Source organism: Anas acuta, chromosome 2 (genome assembly GCF_963932015.1).
Source record: "Anas acuta chromosome 2, bAnaAcu1.1, whole genome shotgun sequence".
Taxonomy (NCBI): domain Eukaryota; kingdom Metazoa; phylum Chordata; class Aves; order Anseriformes; family Anatidae; genus Anas; species Anas acuta.
Window position 1 is genome coordinate 83,577,947 of NC_088980.1, and position 16,836 is coordinate 83,594,782.

The 16,836-nt window shown below is 42.0% G+C and overlaps 1 protein-coding gene across 3 annotated transcripts in view; it reads right to left on the reverse strand.

Moving 5' to 3' along the window:
• ANKRD33B (ankyrin repeat domain 33B) overlaps window positions 1-16,575 on the reverse strand; it is a 41,069-nt gene extending 24,494 nt beyond the window's left edge. For 2 of the 3 annotated variants that reach the window (XR_011092760.1, XM_068670999.1), the window contains exon 1: window positions 15,381-16,572. Coding sequence is in view for 2 of the 3 variants with exons in the window: in XM_068670999.1 (XP_068527100.1) it covers window positions 15,381-15,812 (432 nt within the window). In the remaining variant the exon portion in view is untranslated. Of the gene's footprint in view, window positions 1-15,380 lie in introns of all 3 variants that reach the window. The other variant, XM_068671000.1, reaches the window with a different exon arrangement.
• Between the last annotated feature and the right edge of the window lie 261 nt (window positions 16,576-16,836).

The following is a 16,836-nucleotide window of genomic DNA, read 5'->3' on the forward strand; positions in this document are numbered from 1 at the left end:
TTAATAGAGTATATCCACTTTATGGAATACTCTTTCAGTCAAACAATCCAGAAATTGTTTTTCTTCTGCTCTATAAAACTGGAAAATATTTGGGTCAGGACTCCAGGAATTCATATAAGCAACCTACTTCTTAAGGACTTGTGCCTATAAGAGAAATAGTAAACATTTAAAACACAGTATTCCAAAGAAAATTACACCTCTTGCTGAAAAGAAACCTGCTACCAAATAAATAAATAAATAAATAAACAGATAAATAAAGCAGTATATATCAAACATATCTGACAGAGTTTTTCAGAGTTGTTTGCAGTGAGCTTGACACAACAACTGAAGAATTACACCGGAGTGACACAGGGTCTTTGGGTACTTTGGGACAGCGTTGGTATTTTTCCTGCTAGTGGCTCACTAATGAGAGCAGTATCTAGACACACTAAGGGTCTTTTGAATGATGCTCCAGGCCCTTGGAGAAAAGATTTCTGTCTTACAGAGAATTTTCAATACGCAGTCAGAAACTACACACTAAAAACAAAACAAAACCAAAACAAACAAATAAAACCAAGCAAACAAAAGAAAAATAGTTTTGCCTAGCTGGCTCCAAAGCAGCACAGAGCTTTCAAAAGAAAATAAACATAGTTTTATCCCCATGACTCACCACAAAAGCTTTCCAATCTCTCCATCTGAAGATCAGCAAATGAATACCTTTATATAAAATAACAGGATACAGAAAAATATTGGCTGGCTACCCGATGCACTCCATCTCAGTTTGTGTTAGCTATTACTGTTCACAAGAACAGTACGTTCGTCTTATTAAATCTTATAACAACGCGTTATTACATTCAGTGTTTGCCAAACATGATAGCAATTACTGGGCTCGCACTTTCATCTAACTACACATTTGGCTGCAGCCATAACTGTTCATGTCTTGAAAAAATTAGAGATTAACAAATGGGCCTGCACATCCATCAGCTCTGTGCACTGCTTCCCAGGATTTGTACAGCAGAAGGATAGTTCTCATCGGCTCAGTACTGCATCGAGGTCGCACAGGCTGTCAGGGCTGATCTGTTGCTGTTAGAGAGCTCCATCTTAGCAAAACGGCTGGCAAGCGCAGAAAACTGGAAGTGTTTTTCTGCTAAAGGTATAAACAAAGGTATACCCACAACTGCTGAGATCCTGATATGGTAAATGAGGACCTCTGGTGGAAACGGATTTGGTTGCTTGGAGACGCTAGGCCATTAAACCAGTGCAGAGATGGCCTGGAAACACAATTTTCTTCATTTTTGTAGTGCCCAACTCCACAGCGCTGGACTAGGAAATGGGAACAAAGAAACACATTTTCCTTGAAGAAATATTGTAAAAATGATTCCATTAACATCTGGGCGATTTTTCTATTTCATAAAGATGGAGAGCGTGATAAAGAAACTCTCCAACAATTGGATGCCCATAGGAGGGTTAGCAGTAAACAGGAATAGTGAGAATAAAATAGTGGGGTGAAGAGGTATTTCTGCGTCTGAAAGGAAGATAACATATAGAGGTGAGACTAAATATTATAGGGTGTTGGAACTAGATGATATTTAAGGTCTCTCCCAACCCAAGCCATTCTATGATTCTATTATTATAAATTTGGCATTTAGTTAGAAGTGACGCATGACATTCCTAATGTAAATTTTCAGTCCTGCAGCCTAATTATATACATTATTCTGAAGATAACAACAAAAAACAAGCAACCTAACTGACATTTCTACACTATAAATGAATAACAGTCATTTTTATAAAGTTAGCCCTCATCCTTTTAGCAATTACTCAAAGGTCACACTTGTGGACAAAGCAAATAATTTTGCAGTAGGCTGAATAAAACCAGAAGAGTGGCATTTCCAGGTTTGCTTGATGATTACATATACCACAAGAAAGATGCTAAATGGTAAATATTTTGTTCTGCACCTGTTTAGCACTTGGCTCCTTGTCACCTTGCCATAACTGAGTGTGTGGACCATTTGCCGTCCTCCTTCCGCAGCATACCCCTCTGAGCATCCTTGAAATGCTCTGTGTAAATCCAGCCTCCCTGATCTCCCCACAGAGCTGAGCCCGGGGCACACCAACAGCACAAGGCATTGCCCCCAAGCTTGCTGTTCTGTTGGACCTCAGGACCTGTGGGAGCCACAAGCACTGCCCTTCACTGCCACCAAATCCACATCTATGCTGTTTCTTCAACCATAATCTCTGAATTTAATGCATTAAGGTCTGCATTTTATGTTGCTTTTGTTTTTGGTGGTGATGTTTTCTGTTCCTTTTTAATTATTGTTTTTCTAATGTGTGTTTTATCATCTGATGCCAAATGTCTCATTTCCTAGGACTGACTTTCCCACTTCTTTTCCAAAGAAAATAAATGTACAGCTAACACTTTCAGTCCTGAAAAGGTAAGAAGGGACATGCACACTTTGTAGCCTTCTAAACCTCCAGACCCTGCATTTGACAGAGAACTTAAAACTCCCCACAGAAGTCCATCACTCTTGTGCCAGCACTACTGAATGAGACCCAAAAGCCCCTTCCACACCTCAGGAAGTACGTGAGAGGGTATCAGCCACACAATGGCAATGACTCATACAGGAGCAATAAACAGAAGGCAGTGTGCACCTTACTGATTCCAAAGAAAGCACTGTTTGCAGGATATGATTGTTTCTATTTTTAAGTCAGACATGTTTTGTTGTTGTTGTTTGTTTTTCTATTAAAAATTGTGTGCTAGCTCATTATACTCAGCTGGATTACAAAGCTCAGGGAGGAAATATCAAGGTCATGCCTCTGTCAGAAAATTGACAACTTACAATTTCCTTCTCTTTTTTAAGCTCATGAACAAGTAAAATAGTTTTCACAGCCAGATTTGAAAATTACTGATTTAATAGCATTTTACCTTCCATATATCTTCATTGGTTCATAGTAAATTGTTTGTGGCATGAGGAACTTCATCAGCATGTGGCTTTCTGCATCAGAAGTCTCTGGCCTAAACAATCACTTAAGAACAAAAACATCAGTAAAATTACAAAGATTTAAAATCTTTTCAAAGAATTTATAATTAAATATCTAAGTCATTTCTAGTTCCCCTATCAAGTCTACTAAAATTTTCATTACTCTTTAAAAACACTTTGATATGGAGATGGGCTGTGAAGATCAGTTTCCACTGGCTTTTATTTTTAATTCAACAGGAATTAAGGTGACTTAGGTCTGTGCAGCAAAACTGCACTGTGGTAAAAACAAAAGGAAAGCTTGTTCAGATCTTCCTTCACTTTCACAGATGAGAAAGGCTATTTTTTACAGAAATAAAATGAAATAGAAACAAAAAAATATGAACAAGTATGGCCATATGGTCAAGCTTCCACCTGCAGCTCATCAGGCAAAGCATCTTTGTCACAATTTCAGAAGCTACATTTGTGTTTTTTTTTTTTTCTTTTTTTTCTTTGATGAGTAAAAGCTAATTTACTTAGATGGTTTACAGTTGCTAACTGAATGTTGCAGTTTCTTGTTTCAGACCTCATCTAAGGTCAGGTCATTTGGGAGTTTTATGGACAGCAAGAACAAAGTGCTAGACCTGACATATGAGAAGTAGAGAAGCAGCATCACCTTGCTAGAAACCTCCAGGCAAATTTTTCCTTTCTTATTTGAATTCAAATCCTTGGAGGGAGATCTGTTCACTGTACTCATGCAGTCCATGAAACGTACTGCAACAATCTCAAAGCTGCACACGAAAACAGCACTGCTCCTTGGGCACCCACCTGTAGGCAGTCCTGCTGGGAGGCTCCTTGCACAGGGAGCTCTGCTCATAAATCAGCTGCACTGCCTGCCATAAGCATAAACTGGGTCAATCTAAAAGTGCTTGCAGAAGATAAAACGGCAATAGCGAGTGAAAGACATTTCACAATCCTGCATCTTAGAGAAGAACAATTTGGGTGATAAATTTTAAGAGAAAGGCTGACGTTCATTCACCATGCCTCCTTCATTCATTGTTTTCTTCCTTTTTGTTCCTGGAAACCTCATATGCCTTACTGCTTCTAAAGTGTCTCTGTTTAGCATTAAATATTTCAATTTGATTCACGTTGTATCACTAACAGGATGATTGGGAGGTAATGTATGACAGTAAAGGCCTGCGGTATCTGCTTGTATTTTTAAAATTCAAAAGCAACTTTTTCAAAGTCTCCAGGCAGCTACGTTTCTTGTAACAGGTATGACTGGTGAGGCAGCTCTTGTCTGTCACATCAAATTACCTCGCTTTCTCAGGGAGTTTTTCACATTTATGTCATGGATCCAGTGCACTTCAAGGGAACTTGTGTGGAGATGAGTGTTGTAAATGCATTGAGACATCTGAATTCAGCCAGCTGCACACAGGTTATTTTAGCTCAGGTAAGGCGCTAACACGATTATGAAGTACCTAGTTCTCAATTAAGGGTCCTACGCCACAAGCAATTATGCTCAGGAATACCTTTGCACATGGCTAGCCCTGTTGTACCTTCATGAGGAAGAATATTTCTGGCTGAGAAATGCCCACAGCCCATGCGGCAGCAGGAGAAAACACCACCAATGCCAGAAGCAGCAAAACAAAGCAAAGCAAAACTGGTAGCAGCATCCTTCCCATACAGGAGAGGCAGATGGCCAGGAAGATTCAGCCCTCCCCTAAGTCAGCGGCCAGAGGACAGCAGCTCAACATGGGCTGGTGCTGGTTTTGCTTTGCTTTTCTTCCATCCATGCCTAAAGGCACTTTTACAAGTACATGGCTGGTCTTCCCGTTTCCCAAGCAAATGGCATGCCAAGATTTTTTCACAGGAGCTACAAATAGCAAGATACCTACTAGGTTTTCTAGAAAAATGCCAAAGACCTCCTTTTATTCTTTTCAGGCATAATGAATGTATCCAATTACTTGCCACTTTTCCTCTTCATAAAACTAATAACAACATCTCACGTGCCAGCCTGCCCCTCTAGTAGCAATACAGACCAAACTTCCCTCCAGGGCCTCATTTTGGGCAGTGGTGGTGGCTGGCAAGTCTCAGCATCAGTGCTTGCCTACTTAAAGGCTGTTTCAAAGACAGGCCCTCATGTACAGAGAGACAAAAGACAAAGAAACAAAAACAAAAGCAAAAACCTAGCACATATGTGAGAGGGTTTTAACATATCACCAGATCATCTGCCCAAGTATTACGGGGTCGGGCTCGAAACATTATACATCCGAAATGTGTGAAGCAACAAAAGCCTGACCGTGAGTCATTCCCATTTTGAATCAGCTTGCTTTCAAATTACTCCCCGTGGAATTTAACAGACATAATAGAAAATAATAGAATTGAAAAATGGGAACTATTTCCACATTGTGGGTTTTTCCCATAGTGGCTGCGATTTGAATTGCTAATTTGCTGCCAGATGTGCAACTACAGACTCTGTGACAACCATTCCCTTCATATGGTACTTAATTATTTCTTATTGTAATATTCTGGGCATGAAACAAAATTATACTTAGCCCAGGTTCGAGGGATTTTGGTTTTGTTTTTAATGGTGGAACCCTTTGAGATGGATAAATCCATATCTATGTGGCATAGTATTTTAAATAATTTAATAATATAACCTTCTGAGAGCAGCCTTATTTATGAAAGGAGATTAAAGGAGAACTCCTGTCTCCAATAAAGCCAGTAAGAGTTCCTCATGGCTTGCACATACTCCAGAGATTTTGATTTCTATTTTAAAAACTACCAGCAGTTTTTAGTAAGTGGCATTTGTGCAGCTATATTTGACTCCACAGTACAACAGGAAGAACGCACAGAAAAATAGTTAGCCATTTGTTAAAAAGCCTGAAATAAATGACAAACTAAGAGAACCACTTGGGTCTCGTCCAAGTGCTAGATGTGTGGACAATGTTGGCCCATTCCAGAGGGGCAGGGTGGACGTGAGCTGGGTTGGACACATCCTCCAGTGCCAGAGACCATCTCCTTTGGCCACGATCACACAGCCTGTGCTTATCGAATGTGTCCCTCTACATTAAAATGCTGCCAACTCTTTCCAAATCAATCTTTATTGCCAAATTAGCAGTGATTTTTACTTAATGATCACATATCACTCTTCTGTAGAGGAAGAAAATTGTGTTTTAATGAAACGTAATTTAAAATAAACCTGATATGCATTAAGCTCATCTGGCTCTAAGCAACCAACACCTGTAAAGTAATGCAAGAGTTACTATTGAATCTCTCTGAAAATGAAGTCCTACTCACATAGGGCAGTACTGTGATAAATTACCTGATTTTTGCTGGTCTGTGTTGCACAGTAGTTATTACCACTATGTATAACAGGGCTTAGGTTTTTTTATCTTCTAGCATATGACTTCTTGAACAGTAGGACAGATTTTGAATGTAATAGTACCTGCTGAAATGTCTGAATAGATCCAAATAGGTATTTTGATAGTATTCCTTGTTCAACATTTTTCAGTATTTATTTTCACAGTTTATATTATTCCCAAGCACATACAGAAGATCACATGACTAAAATTATTATGGAAAAAAAAAAAAAAAAAAAAAGCAATTCCTGTGCCACTTGCAAAAGAGGCACATACATATTTCAAAACCATTTTGAAATGTCCCCTGAAACCCAGAGATAAGCCAGACTGAGTGGAAAACAAACACATCTCACATCTCTGAGAAGTGTACTAGCAGAAGGAAAAGCAGTAAGAGCCTCCTGCTGGGAGGGATGCCCAGCTCTTCCCTTCAACATGGCAGTGGTGACAGTGGTCCTTCAGAAGCCAAAACCCAAATCACTACTTCCAATACTACTGGGAGCAAAAGACATGAAGATAACTCAAAATTAAGCTCTCGATGACTCTGAAAGATGTGGAATGAGAAACTGTTGTTACCCTCAGCCTTTACCCAAATCCATTGTTCCCATGCTGTTTCATTTAGCAAGAAACTCTGAATCCAATGCCTGAGATGGAAGCATTTATTTTTCCTCTTTAGATGTCATGCCTCATGACCAAAAACCTTAGTGTACAAGGACCCACTGGTACTTAGCTCAAAGTTGAATTCTGGAATTTTTGGACTTCTGTATCCACATCCTTTCCCAGTGTACTTGAAGCTCCTATAGCCTACTGAAACCCAACAGGACCCAGTTTTTCAGAATGAGTAGATGCTTCTTAACAGTGACATCTTGTTTAACTTCCACTTTTTTTTTTTTTTTTTTTTTTTTTTTTTCTGAAAGATGGTATTGCCATGCACTTTGTTTCAGGTCAGGCATGAGGTCTGAAAAGTGAGGAGGAGCACTTCTTGTCCAAAGATCTGAAATATCCTTATGGTCAAGCATTTGTGCTATCTTAGACACATAGAGAAGTGTTACCGAAAACTAAAAACTTTTATAATCTACATTAGATATCTTAGTCATTGAGGAAGGCAGAGAACAACATTGCTCAGAGACGAATCACTTCCACTAGTTTACATTTTAGTATGCCAGGTGTCAGTAGAGTTGCTGGAATCAAAACAAGGGGATTCTCCACACAGTCACACATTCTTTAGATATGTCATTGCTCACTGAAACTGCATGAATGGCTCAAAAATGAAAGTTTTAATGCCACTGCAAAACAGTACAGATCTCCAGCTTCATTTCATTTTGGTCTTATCCTCTTTGAAAAAATAATCTATTAATGAAAATACACATGGCACAGAAAACCTAAGGCAGCAAGAACAGCAACTGAATGCTTTGGGGAATGTGAATTTTTGTATAGTTTGTACTAGTGGAAGATGCTCCCCTACTTCTGAACTTTTGATGCTGAATTTGCAGCAGCCATGCTGTCTATATCCCACATGCAAGTTCTTTAAAACACTCCTCGTAAACATCTTCATATTAGAATAGTTCTTGAGCTTCAAGTTTTGTGGTTGTTTTATTCCTAGAGGTGAATCATTACTGAAAGTTGATGGCCATCCCTCGAAAAACTTCCTGCCTTTTTGCTCTTTGAAAAGTACTGAACATCTCTGACATGTTTCAGGACGCACAAACTCTGACACAGATTTGATTTTATGCTGGAAGCATTAAGAAAATTTGATCCTTCCTCTCAGGTTTCTCAGTCCAAAGCGAAGTCCCTTTTAAGGCACCTTTGACACTACTAATGATCTGTGCAAGACTTTCTATGGAGCTGAAAAACAAAACTACAATACTTAAATTGAAAGGAGGCAAAACAGAACCAGGAAGAAATTATTAAGAATTGTTTGTTTCCTGCTACAAGAAGATATATGACAGCTAGGATAGACAGCCAAAAGGAAAAATAACCCTCTATTTCGTGTCCCAGGATGCTTCTACAAATTTCTTGTCCTGTATCAGGCTTCAGTTAAAAACCTAAGTCTTTTGTGTTGGAGTCCTTAGCCCCACCATAAGCAAGGAGGAGAGCAATATCACTATCTTTTTCCATATCCTTTATTATAGGATTTAAAACAGAATTTTCTAAAGACAATCGTTCTTAATGGATTTTTCTGAGCTCCTTTTTCCCTTTGCCTCTTTCTGTCCTCCTGTTCTTTATTTTTTCAGTTTCAGCAACAAAAGGAACTTTTGTCTGAAGTTGCATAGATATCTATAATACCTATGCATTCCTTCCAAATAGCACTTTTAAAATAGCAAATAGCAAACTACAAGAACTTGACATTTATCTAAATTCTGAAATTTGGAGAGCAGTTTATGCCTCAACAAAATTTCAGGGAAAGGAACTTAGGAGCATGTAAGTGAAAAAATTAGTGTCAGTATTCTTTCTAGAGTAATTCCTCCATAGTCCCTTGTCAAGAATATAAACTTGCATTTCCTAAAGGATGAGGAAATTAGCAGTGTCATGTTGTGCACAGTAAAATAAACCTGAAAGGCTGTACTGGAGAAATGCAGTAAGGCTTAGTAAGGTTACATTTCTTATCCGTGTTACAGACATGTTCTACTGAAAACATTATTATAAATCTGTCATAATTATTAATGACAAATCTCCCAGAAATCAGTCTCATTAGAATACCATTAGACTCTTAATGTAGCTATACTTTATTACATCTGGAGTAAACCTGTGCTCATGCTGGGTAACAGGATCGTCACTGAGGAGCTCTGCAAATCCAAATACTTAAGACACTGATGTGAAATACCACTTATATTGGAACAAAGGATTTTTATGACCTTTACTTCTGGGCTACTGCCCGGCTGAAATCCTCTCTCCTGTTCAATCCACTTTACAAGAAACAATTTGTCAAAATTCTTCAAGGAAACTGCTCTTCATCTGTTTTCTTTAATAGCTGCATTGCTTGAAACCAGATTAAACTTGTACAAGTTTCTCATGTTGATGACATCTTCAAATCTGAATCGATCAATTCCACTAAGTTGCTTCTGTTAGCGAATGCTGCTTGTGACACTAAGTACGAATCATGCCTTACTACCTGCTTAATGAGTAGAGGATGCAGCGGGTCTCATTATGCATTTACAGTGGTCTGATAAAGGGTTTCCATTTATTTCTAAGCACCCTCATAATCCTTATTAACTGTTCTCTTGACTCCATAGAAATAATGTTCCATGTATATATCTCTTCTACGTTATTTTAAAGGATATGTGTCTGTGCCAGATTTAGAAAGGCATTAGTCACCTAACAAGGGCAGGCAGTCATCTAACCTGCCTACACTATCCTGATGATGCCTCCAAGTGCACATTTGTATCAGGCTGGTCCATGCTGTGATTGTTTCAACAAATTCCCTCTTAGCCTATGACTTCATATTTTCCATGGTCTATCCACTCCTTTTTGATGGCTTTGCTTGAGCTGCAAATACAATATTTGAAGGGCTCACAATTCACTTTGAGCTGTTTCTGTATTTTGCCATCTACTATTCCTTGCTTTGTTTTGCTCGCTCACTTCCTTTTTAAATATGTAAATATCCACAGGGACTTTTTTTGGTGTATTTGGGTATTTCTGTACTATTTTGAAGGATTAAATTACACTACTTTTGCCTTTAGGGTCTCTTTAAAACTAATTCCACCCTAAAAAATTCCCTTTTATGGTTTAATGTCATGATGTTAAGTTTCAATGCAATCCCTCCCATGAGAATACCTTTCATGAGAGAACACGAGGGAACTGAAACTGCCTATGGAAATATGAAAAATTTCCCACAAGCGTAGCAGATGACATTTTTTTTTCTTTTTCTGACATGGGATGACTTAGACACCATGTGCCACAACAGCTGAAAGTAGTATGCGACAGACAACTTTATCTCCCACTGCAAAATACTGCAGTCCTAATTTCTCATTTCTACAAGTTCACGTCATGTAGACAGAACAAACAACAAACAACCACGTTACATGTTACACAAGTTCTGGCACTTTTAGTGATACATGATTTTCTGGAACAGCCTTATCAAGCCCAGTACCCTCTTGCCCAGGAACTGGGAACCACTAGCTCCATGTCCCCCTCAGCCAGTCACAGTTTTAGAAGTACAGCCTTTTGGCAAAGGTAAATTCAGGTGTCATCTCCATGGAGTACTCACCGTGCATAACTCTGTGAAGGGTAACAGTACCTAAACTAGCTTGGAAACCTGAGGCAGTCTAGCTGTGGCAGCACACAGTCTGTGGGCTATTTTGCCTTGCTGAGGAGCAGTCTACAGTGCAAGGCAGGGAGAAAAATAAATGCTTTATGCCTTGAATGCTGTTACAAGTCCACCAAGGAGACTAGGTGAGCAATGCCATTCTGAAACATCCTTTTACAGCCAGAAACTCGCAAACACATATAGGTTGCATTCTGTGAAACATCTCCGTTCGATTCAGGGGGTCAGTCTCTGGTTCCCTCCTACGCATCCTATCTGCTTCACGAGGTGTTCACGGTGCCCAGACAAGGAGGGCAATCTCTGTAAACTCTCTCAAAGGCCAGCAGAGAGAGGCTCTTAAGCAGTGGCTTGAGGGTACAACAAACAGAGCACAAGCATAACAGACCCCTGAAACACCCCCTGGAGAAATCCACCGCTCTCTGCTGAGTAGAGAAGGAATGAGCAGAAACCTTCCTAATTCATGCACTGCAGCATGGTGCAGACCCCCCATGGGAAACTTCTCTCCTGCTCCTACTTCGCTGGACTTACTGCCATGGCTGGCACAACCCCACATTCTCACAATCTTTTTAGGTAGGTGTCTAGACAGTACATTGCTACCTTGCTTTGCTTATGGAGTACAGCGACTTGCAGGCATTTGAAGCATTGTTGTCTCTCCCCAGGTATTTATTCTTTTGTTTTTTTTTTTTCTACTTAACATCAGCTGCTAATGAGAGGGGAAATCAAAAGAAACTTAGATTGTAAAGAATAACAACAACCTTGGAAACTCTGTTTTCTTCCTTCAAAAGAAAAAGGAGAGAAAGGCCAAACAAACAGATTCAGGCCTGTTTGATGACAGAGCTACAGAACTATCATGCCTCAAAGCACAACCTGCTACAGAGCAGTACAGACTAACAGCATCCTGAATGAAGCATTTATGAGAAAAATTAGCTGTGCTCCTAGATGGATTTAAGAATATTTTCGAAAGCAGAAGTAAGAGCTCAAAAGCTGAGACACCTATATTATTTTGTTTCACACCTTTTAAAGGGGAGCAACTAAGATCACAAATATGCAATCTCCACTGTATAATGGTGTACTTACAACATTAAGGTGTTTAATTCCAATTGGTTTTCAAGCAATGGTTCCTGGTTATGTGTGGAGCTGGGAGAAAGACCCCCTGAATACTGACATAAAAATGAAAAGCTGAAGAAGACTACAACAGAACATTTGTACACATATATCAACTCTAAAATATGGACCTTCAGCATACATAATAAAACAGATTATACAACTTTGGTAGCTGACAAAAAACCTTTTTGAGGATAAGCAACAGTGATTATTTTAAATCTGGCATGGGGATGTTCTTTGCCTTCTTTTTCTCCCTTCCTTGATTGACTTCTCTGTTGTCATGGCTCTCATTTTGTGGTTAGGTAATACCAAATTTTGAAATTCTTTTTTTCTGAGTATACATAATCCTTGTCTCCAGACAGGATTTAATATTATGTTAAACTTATGAAATGGAAATACCTGAAATCCTGAAAATGTGGCCATTAAGGAGAAGTCCCCACACCACCTGGTGAAAAGTCTGTCATTATCTGGATGGTGTTTTGGTCCCAATCAGGTCAAGAGATTTCACTGGAACCAAGATTTTATCTTCTCATATATATTTGCAGAGCCCTCAATGCTGCCAGTGTGAGGCAGGTAAACATAGTAAATACTGCCAATGTGAAGCAGGTAAACACATTAAGGAATGAGAGGCAATCCTGCCTGATCTGCAATTAGTATATTATATGTTGTCATAATTGTTTTCCAAATATTTTGGTATGAGACCTGCCAAGGCGAGGAAAGAGAGGAGGCCTTTCAGGACTCCCCACTCAGGCAGCAGAGGATGCAGGGATGAAGCATTTCGGGAACATACACAGACAATGGTACAAACTGCTGTTCTCTTCATGGCAATGAAAATGAGACAGTCTTCAGGCTACATGTGGTGACTAATAAATTGGGTGTAGCGAAGTCTGTTTTACTGCAGGAAGGTGAATTTAATGAAAGCCTGTGCCTGACAGGTGGTTCCTGTGCGGGAGATCCTGCAGCTCAAAAACCCAGCATGGGAAAAGTCAGCTCCTGCAGAAACCCTGCAAAAAGTCACTGTTTAGACTTGGAAAATAGACTCAAAAGAGACAATTGGTGTATTTCAATAAAAAGATCAAGAAAAAATATGTATGAAGTAAGGTTTCCTCTGGATCTTAGCATTTTTGGAAATAATTTCTTCCAAATCTTAAATTTACACATGGAATCACTTCAGGGCTGGGGTCAAAAATTAAAAACAAAACAATGCCAAAACTCCAGATGCTTGCTTCCAAATTCATTTTAAGATTTTAACCCTTAGGAAGTTTCTTCCTCATATTATATTTTGAGATTTAGGTTTAATTACTTTGGGAATCAAAATATGGCCTTGTCTTACTACAGTTACTTATTACACAATTATTATTTTTTTTAATTTTAAAAATAATGAATGTGAAAATGCAACTGCACAGTACAAACATTACAGAAGTTATCAGATCATAGACGTGAAAATAGTCACTTTACTCAGTTGGACAGCCTTCCCTTCACCATCCCAATTTTCATGAAAAGTTTTCTTTCTCATGCCTCACACAGAAAAGAAACAACATTTCAGAAGAAATGAAAGTTCACCTTATTTGTTCCCAGTGTAAAAAAAAAAACAAAAACAAACCAAGAACGTTAAAGGTGCTTTCCAATAAATGTAAGATGTAAGATAGCATTGTAAACAAACAGCATCCTGGCCAAAAAGAAGACTGCAAGTTAATATTGAAAATATGAGCAATTAAAAAAAAAAAAAAAAAAAAGAAAAAAAAAAAAAGGAGCTAGCACAAGCAGAATATGATATGTAGCTTCTTAAGTTACTTTTTGGCAGTACAAATAAGTTTTGTTTATGTGTAATGTGCGATGATTTTATATAACTTGCAAATTTAACAGAAGCAAAAATTCCATGGGAAAAAGAAATTGCTGAGAGAAACTTAACTTTTGTCAGGTAAAATTCCCCGAGAAATGTGGCTTTTCTATTGCAAAATAATACATATTTGCCCTGATTTTCTGAGCAGCAGTGGCTGGGGAAAGTACTGGCAGTAGATGCACAAAATCCGAAGAGGAATCTGTTTTCTTGTACATTTTATTTAAACCCAATGCAGAATGCACTGTGGTTAAACCAGGCCACCAGCTCATGGACTGATTCCACACAGGGCCTGAAAGAGGGTCCAGGAGTCCTGCCGTGCGGCCAACAGCTTCTAGCATCCCATTTTCATCAGTCCAAAGAGTCATACTGCCATGCTCTGCATTGCTGTCTTTAGGTTACTTCTGTGTGGGGTCCTATCCCCTCAGGCAGCGGGAGGATTGAATTCACATCCCCCATGTCACCAGTGAGGCTTCCAGAAGTCACTGAATTCCAGGATTTCTTTTACTTGTTGGTTTTGTTTATTTTTTTTCCCACCAAAGTGTCCCCAAAGGGACAGCTCCAGGCATTTTGTGCCAGAACTGTCCCTACTGCCACACATTTCTCAGGCCTTGATGAACCCATGCCAGTGGAGGTCAGTGGCCACGGGTGGGGCTCAGGCCCAGGCCAGCACCACATGCACAGGCCTGAGCCTCATGCATGGGGTGGAGGGACCTGAGCAGGGCTTTCAAGACCTGCTCCAACATAGGCTTGGATCTCACGTGATACCAGCAAGGAGTGTACCTGCACTATACCTTGCCTTTGGCAGAAAAGTAGATCTAAAGCATTTCTACACTCTGCAGCTCCTTCCCGACCCCATGGCATAGTTGGCTGCTCCTTGCATGTGTTAATACAACTTGTTGCATTGGCAGCTTTTGCAGAAATAGACTGTGAATTGAATTGCTGAAACAGTTGTATTAAAATAACCTTTTGGGGAGGGAATGAAAGATTCTTTGTAGGAAAAATCCCACAGGTAAATACAATTAAGACCAAAGAAAAGTCCATCTCTGAACAGGCCCCAAGCCAAATTATTGTCTAATTTGCCATGCAAAGACCTCTTAAGTTGCCAAAACCCGCAAGTCACTTGCCCAATTAAAATCACTCAGGCTTTCTTCAAAATCTTTTTGCTTCAAAATCTTCCTGTTACAGAGTAGTCACAGACATTTTTTAGAGATTCTTCATGCAAACAGCAATTACGCAAATTACAAATCAAAATTACGTAGTTTCATTAGTTTCAATATAAACTGTAGAAGAACAAGTGATTGGAGTTGCTCTTGCTAATTTTCTGTGTAACTCAAGTGTCCCAGCTGCACATTCCCATAAAAGTTTTAAAGTTTTCACTTTCTGACTTAGTGAAACGCCCTTCCAGCCCTGCAGTTAGCTAACAGCCAAAAACCAAATCACAGAGATTGCAATGACACAAGATCCAAAAATAGGCTACAAAGCGAATAGGAGGTGAATTCCACCAAGTCTGACTGTAGAGCAGGAATTCCCCCAACTCTGCCCCCGGCGTCCTGGGAACCGAGAGCAAGCTGAAAGTTTTAGGAGAGCTGAAGAGAAATAAACACAAAGCAGAAAGGGGAAGGCAGGCTTGGAGCAGTTGTCCAGATTCTCGATGTGACAAGGGGAGGGACGGGATGGCGAAGGGGAAGCTTTGGTCCTAAAGGAGAGATCCCTAAGGGGCAGCCTCGCCCCGCAGCGGGCTGCCCACCCTGGCGGTGCGGGATTTCGGCTCCCCCACACCTCATCGTTACCCCACGGGGCTGCGGACCCAAAACCCGAGCGGCTCCCCCCCGTGTCCCCCAGATCCCGTCCCCGGGCCGTGCCGGGCTGCTCACCCGGCGGTTGCGGTCGGTCTCCCGCACCTCCTCCTCCTCGGGGCCCTGCCGGATGAGTGCCCGGAGCACCACGGCGTTGTTGGTGCAGCAGGCTCGGAAGAGGCTCAGCGCCTCGGGGCTGTCGCCGTCGCCTTGCTGCAGGGACCAGCCGTCCTCCGCCTCGTCCTCCAGCCCCCCCGGCGGGTAGAAGGAGTCGTCCGAGGCGATGCTGCAGGTGTCGGGCAGCTCGGAGAAATCCTCGTACTCCTCGCAGTCCTCTTCTTCTTCCTCTTCCTCCCCCTCCTCCTCCTCGTCGCCCTGCCCCTGGCCGGCAGCCCCCTCCGCCCCCTGCTCGGGGCCGCTCTCCGCCTCGGGCAGCTCCTTGCCGGAGCCCGGAGCGGGGCAGACCCGCTCCCCGGCCAGCTGCCCCCCGGCCCCCGACAGCAGCACCATGTCGACAGCCCTGTCGCCGACTGCCCTGTCGCCGACAGCCCTGACACCGGCACCCCGGCACGCCGTCTAGGCGTCCCGGAGCCTGGGGGGGGTCTCGTCGCCCCCTGCCCGCCGGCCGCCCCCGGGCCGGGCCATGCCGCTGAGGGGATCCCTCCGGGTGCGGGAGGGAGGGGAGAGGGGTTTGGGAGGCAGGTCTGGGGTTTAGGAAGGGCGGCGAGCAAACTCCCGGCCCGTAAGCCGATCAGCATCTCTCGGAGCAGATTGGGGCTTGGGCTTAGCGCGCTGACATCAGGGACACGTCTGGAAAGCGATTTGCTCCGGGGAGGCGCAGCAAAAAGACGGGGAGAGCCTCGGAGGAGAGGGAGCGGCGGGACCCCAGCCCCTGGGGCCGGAGGGACCCCCACAGGCAGCCCCCCAGAGCCCCCGAGCCCGGGATGGGCTCGTCGGGGAGGGGGAAAGGCGCCCGGAGCCTGCCTCTGGCCGAGGGGGGGAGGAGGGCAGTTTGCAGAGCTCTGGGTCGGGAGGGAGAGCTCACTTTACTACCAGCAGTTCATGAACAGAGAAAGCACAGCACCGACAGCTGGACACGTGCAGGCAGATGCCAGGCACATAGTTTCAGTGCAAGGCATCGAGAGATTACTTGGGGAGCAATCGTGCGTGCGTACACCGAGCTGTCACAGTGCCACGGTTCCTCTGTAGCCTTTCTCCCTTTTCAAACTCCTTATCAGCACGACTCTCTGGCAGCGAGAAGGTGGGAGAAAGCCCACGAGCCAACCCAAACAGGGCGTTTGGTTTCTCCCACAGCAGTTTGAAGTGAGCCTGGGGTATATGAGAAGCTTTAGCTGGTCCAGGGACCAAGTCCCTGCCTGTCTGAAAGGAGAGAAACAAGCTTTCTGTGTGAGGTGAGGCAGGGCATGAGACACGTCTCTAAAATTCAGAGTATGAATTGAAGGGAAAGCAAAGGTACGTGTAAAGGTGTCTGAGCAGTGAGTGCTTGTAATCTTGCAAGAAAACCTTGTGCAAA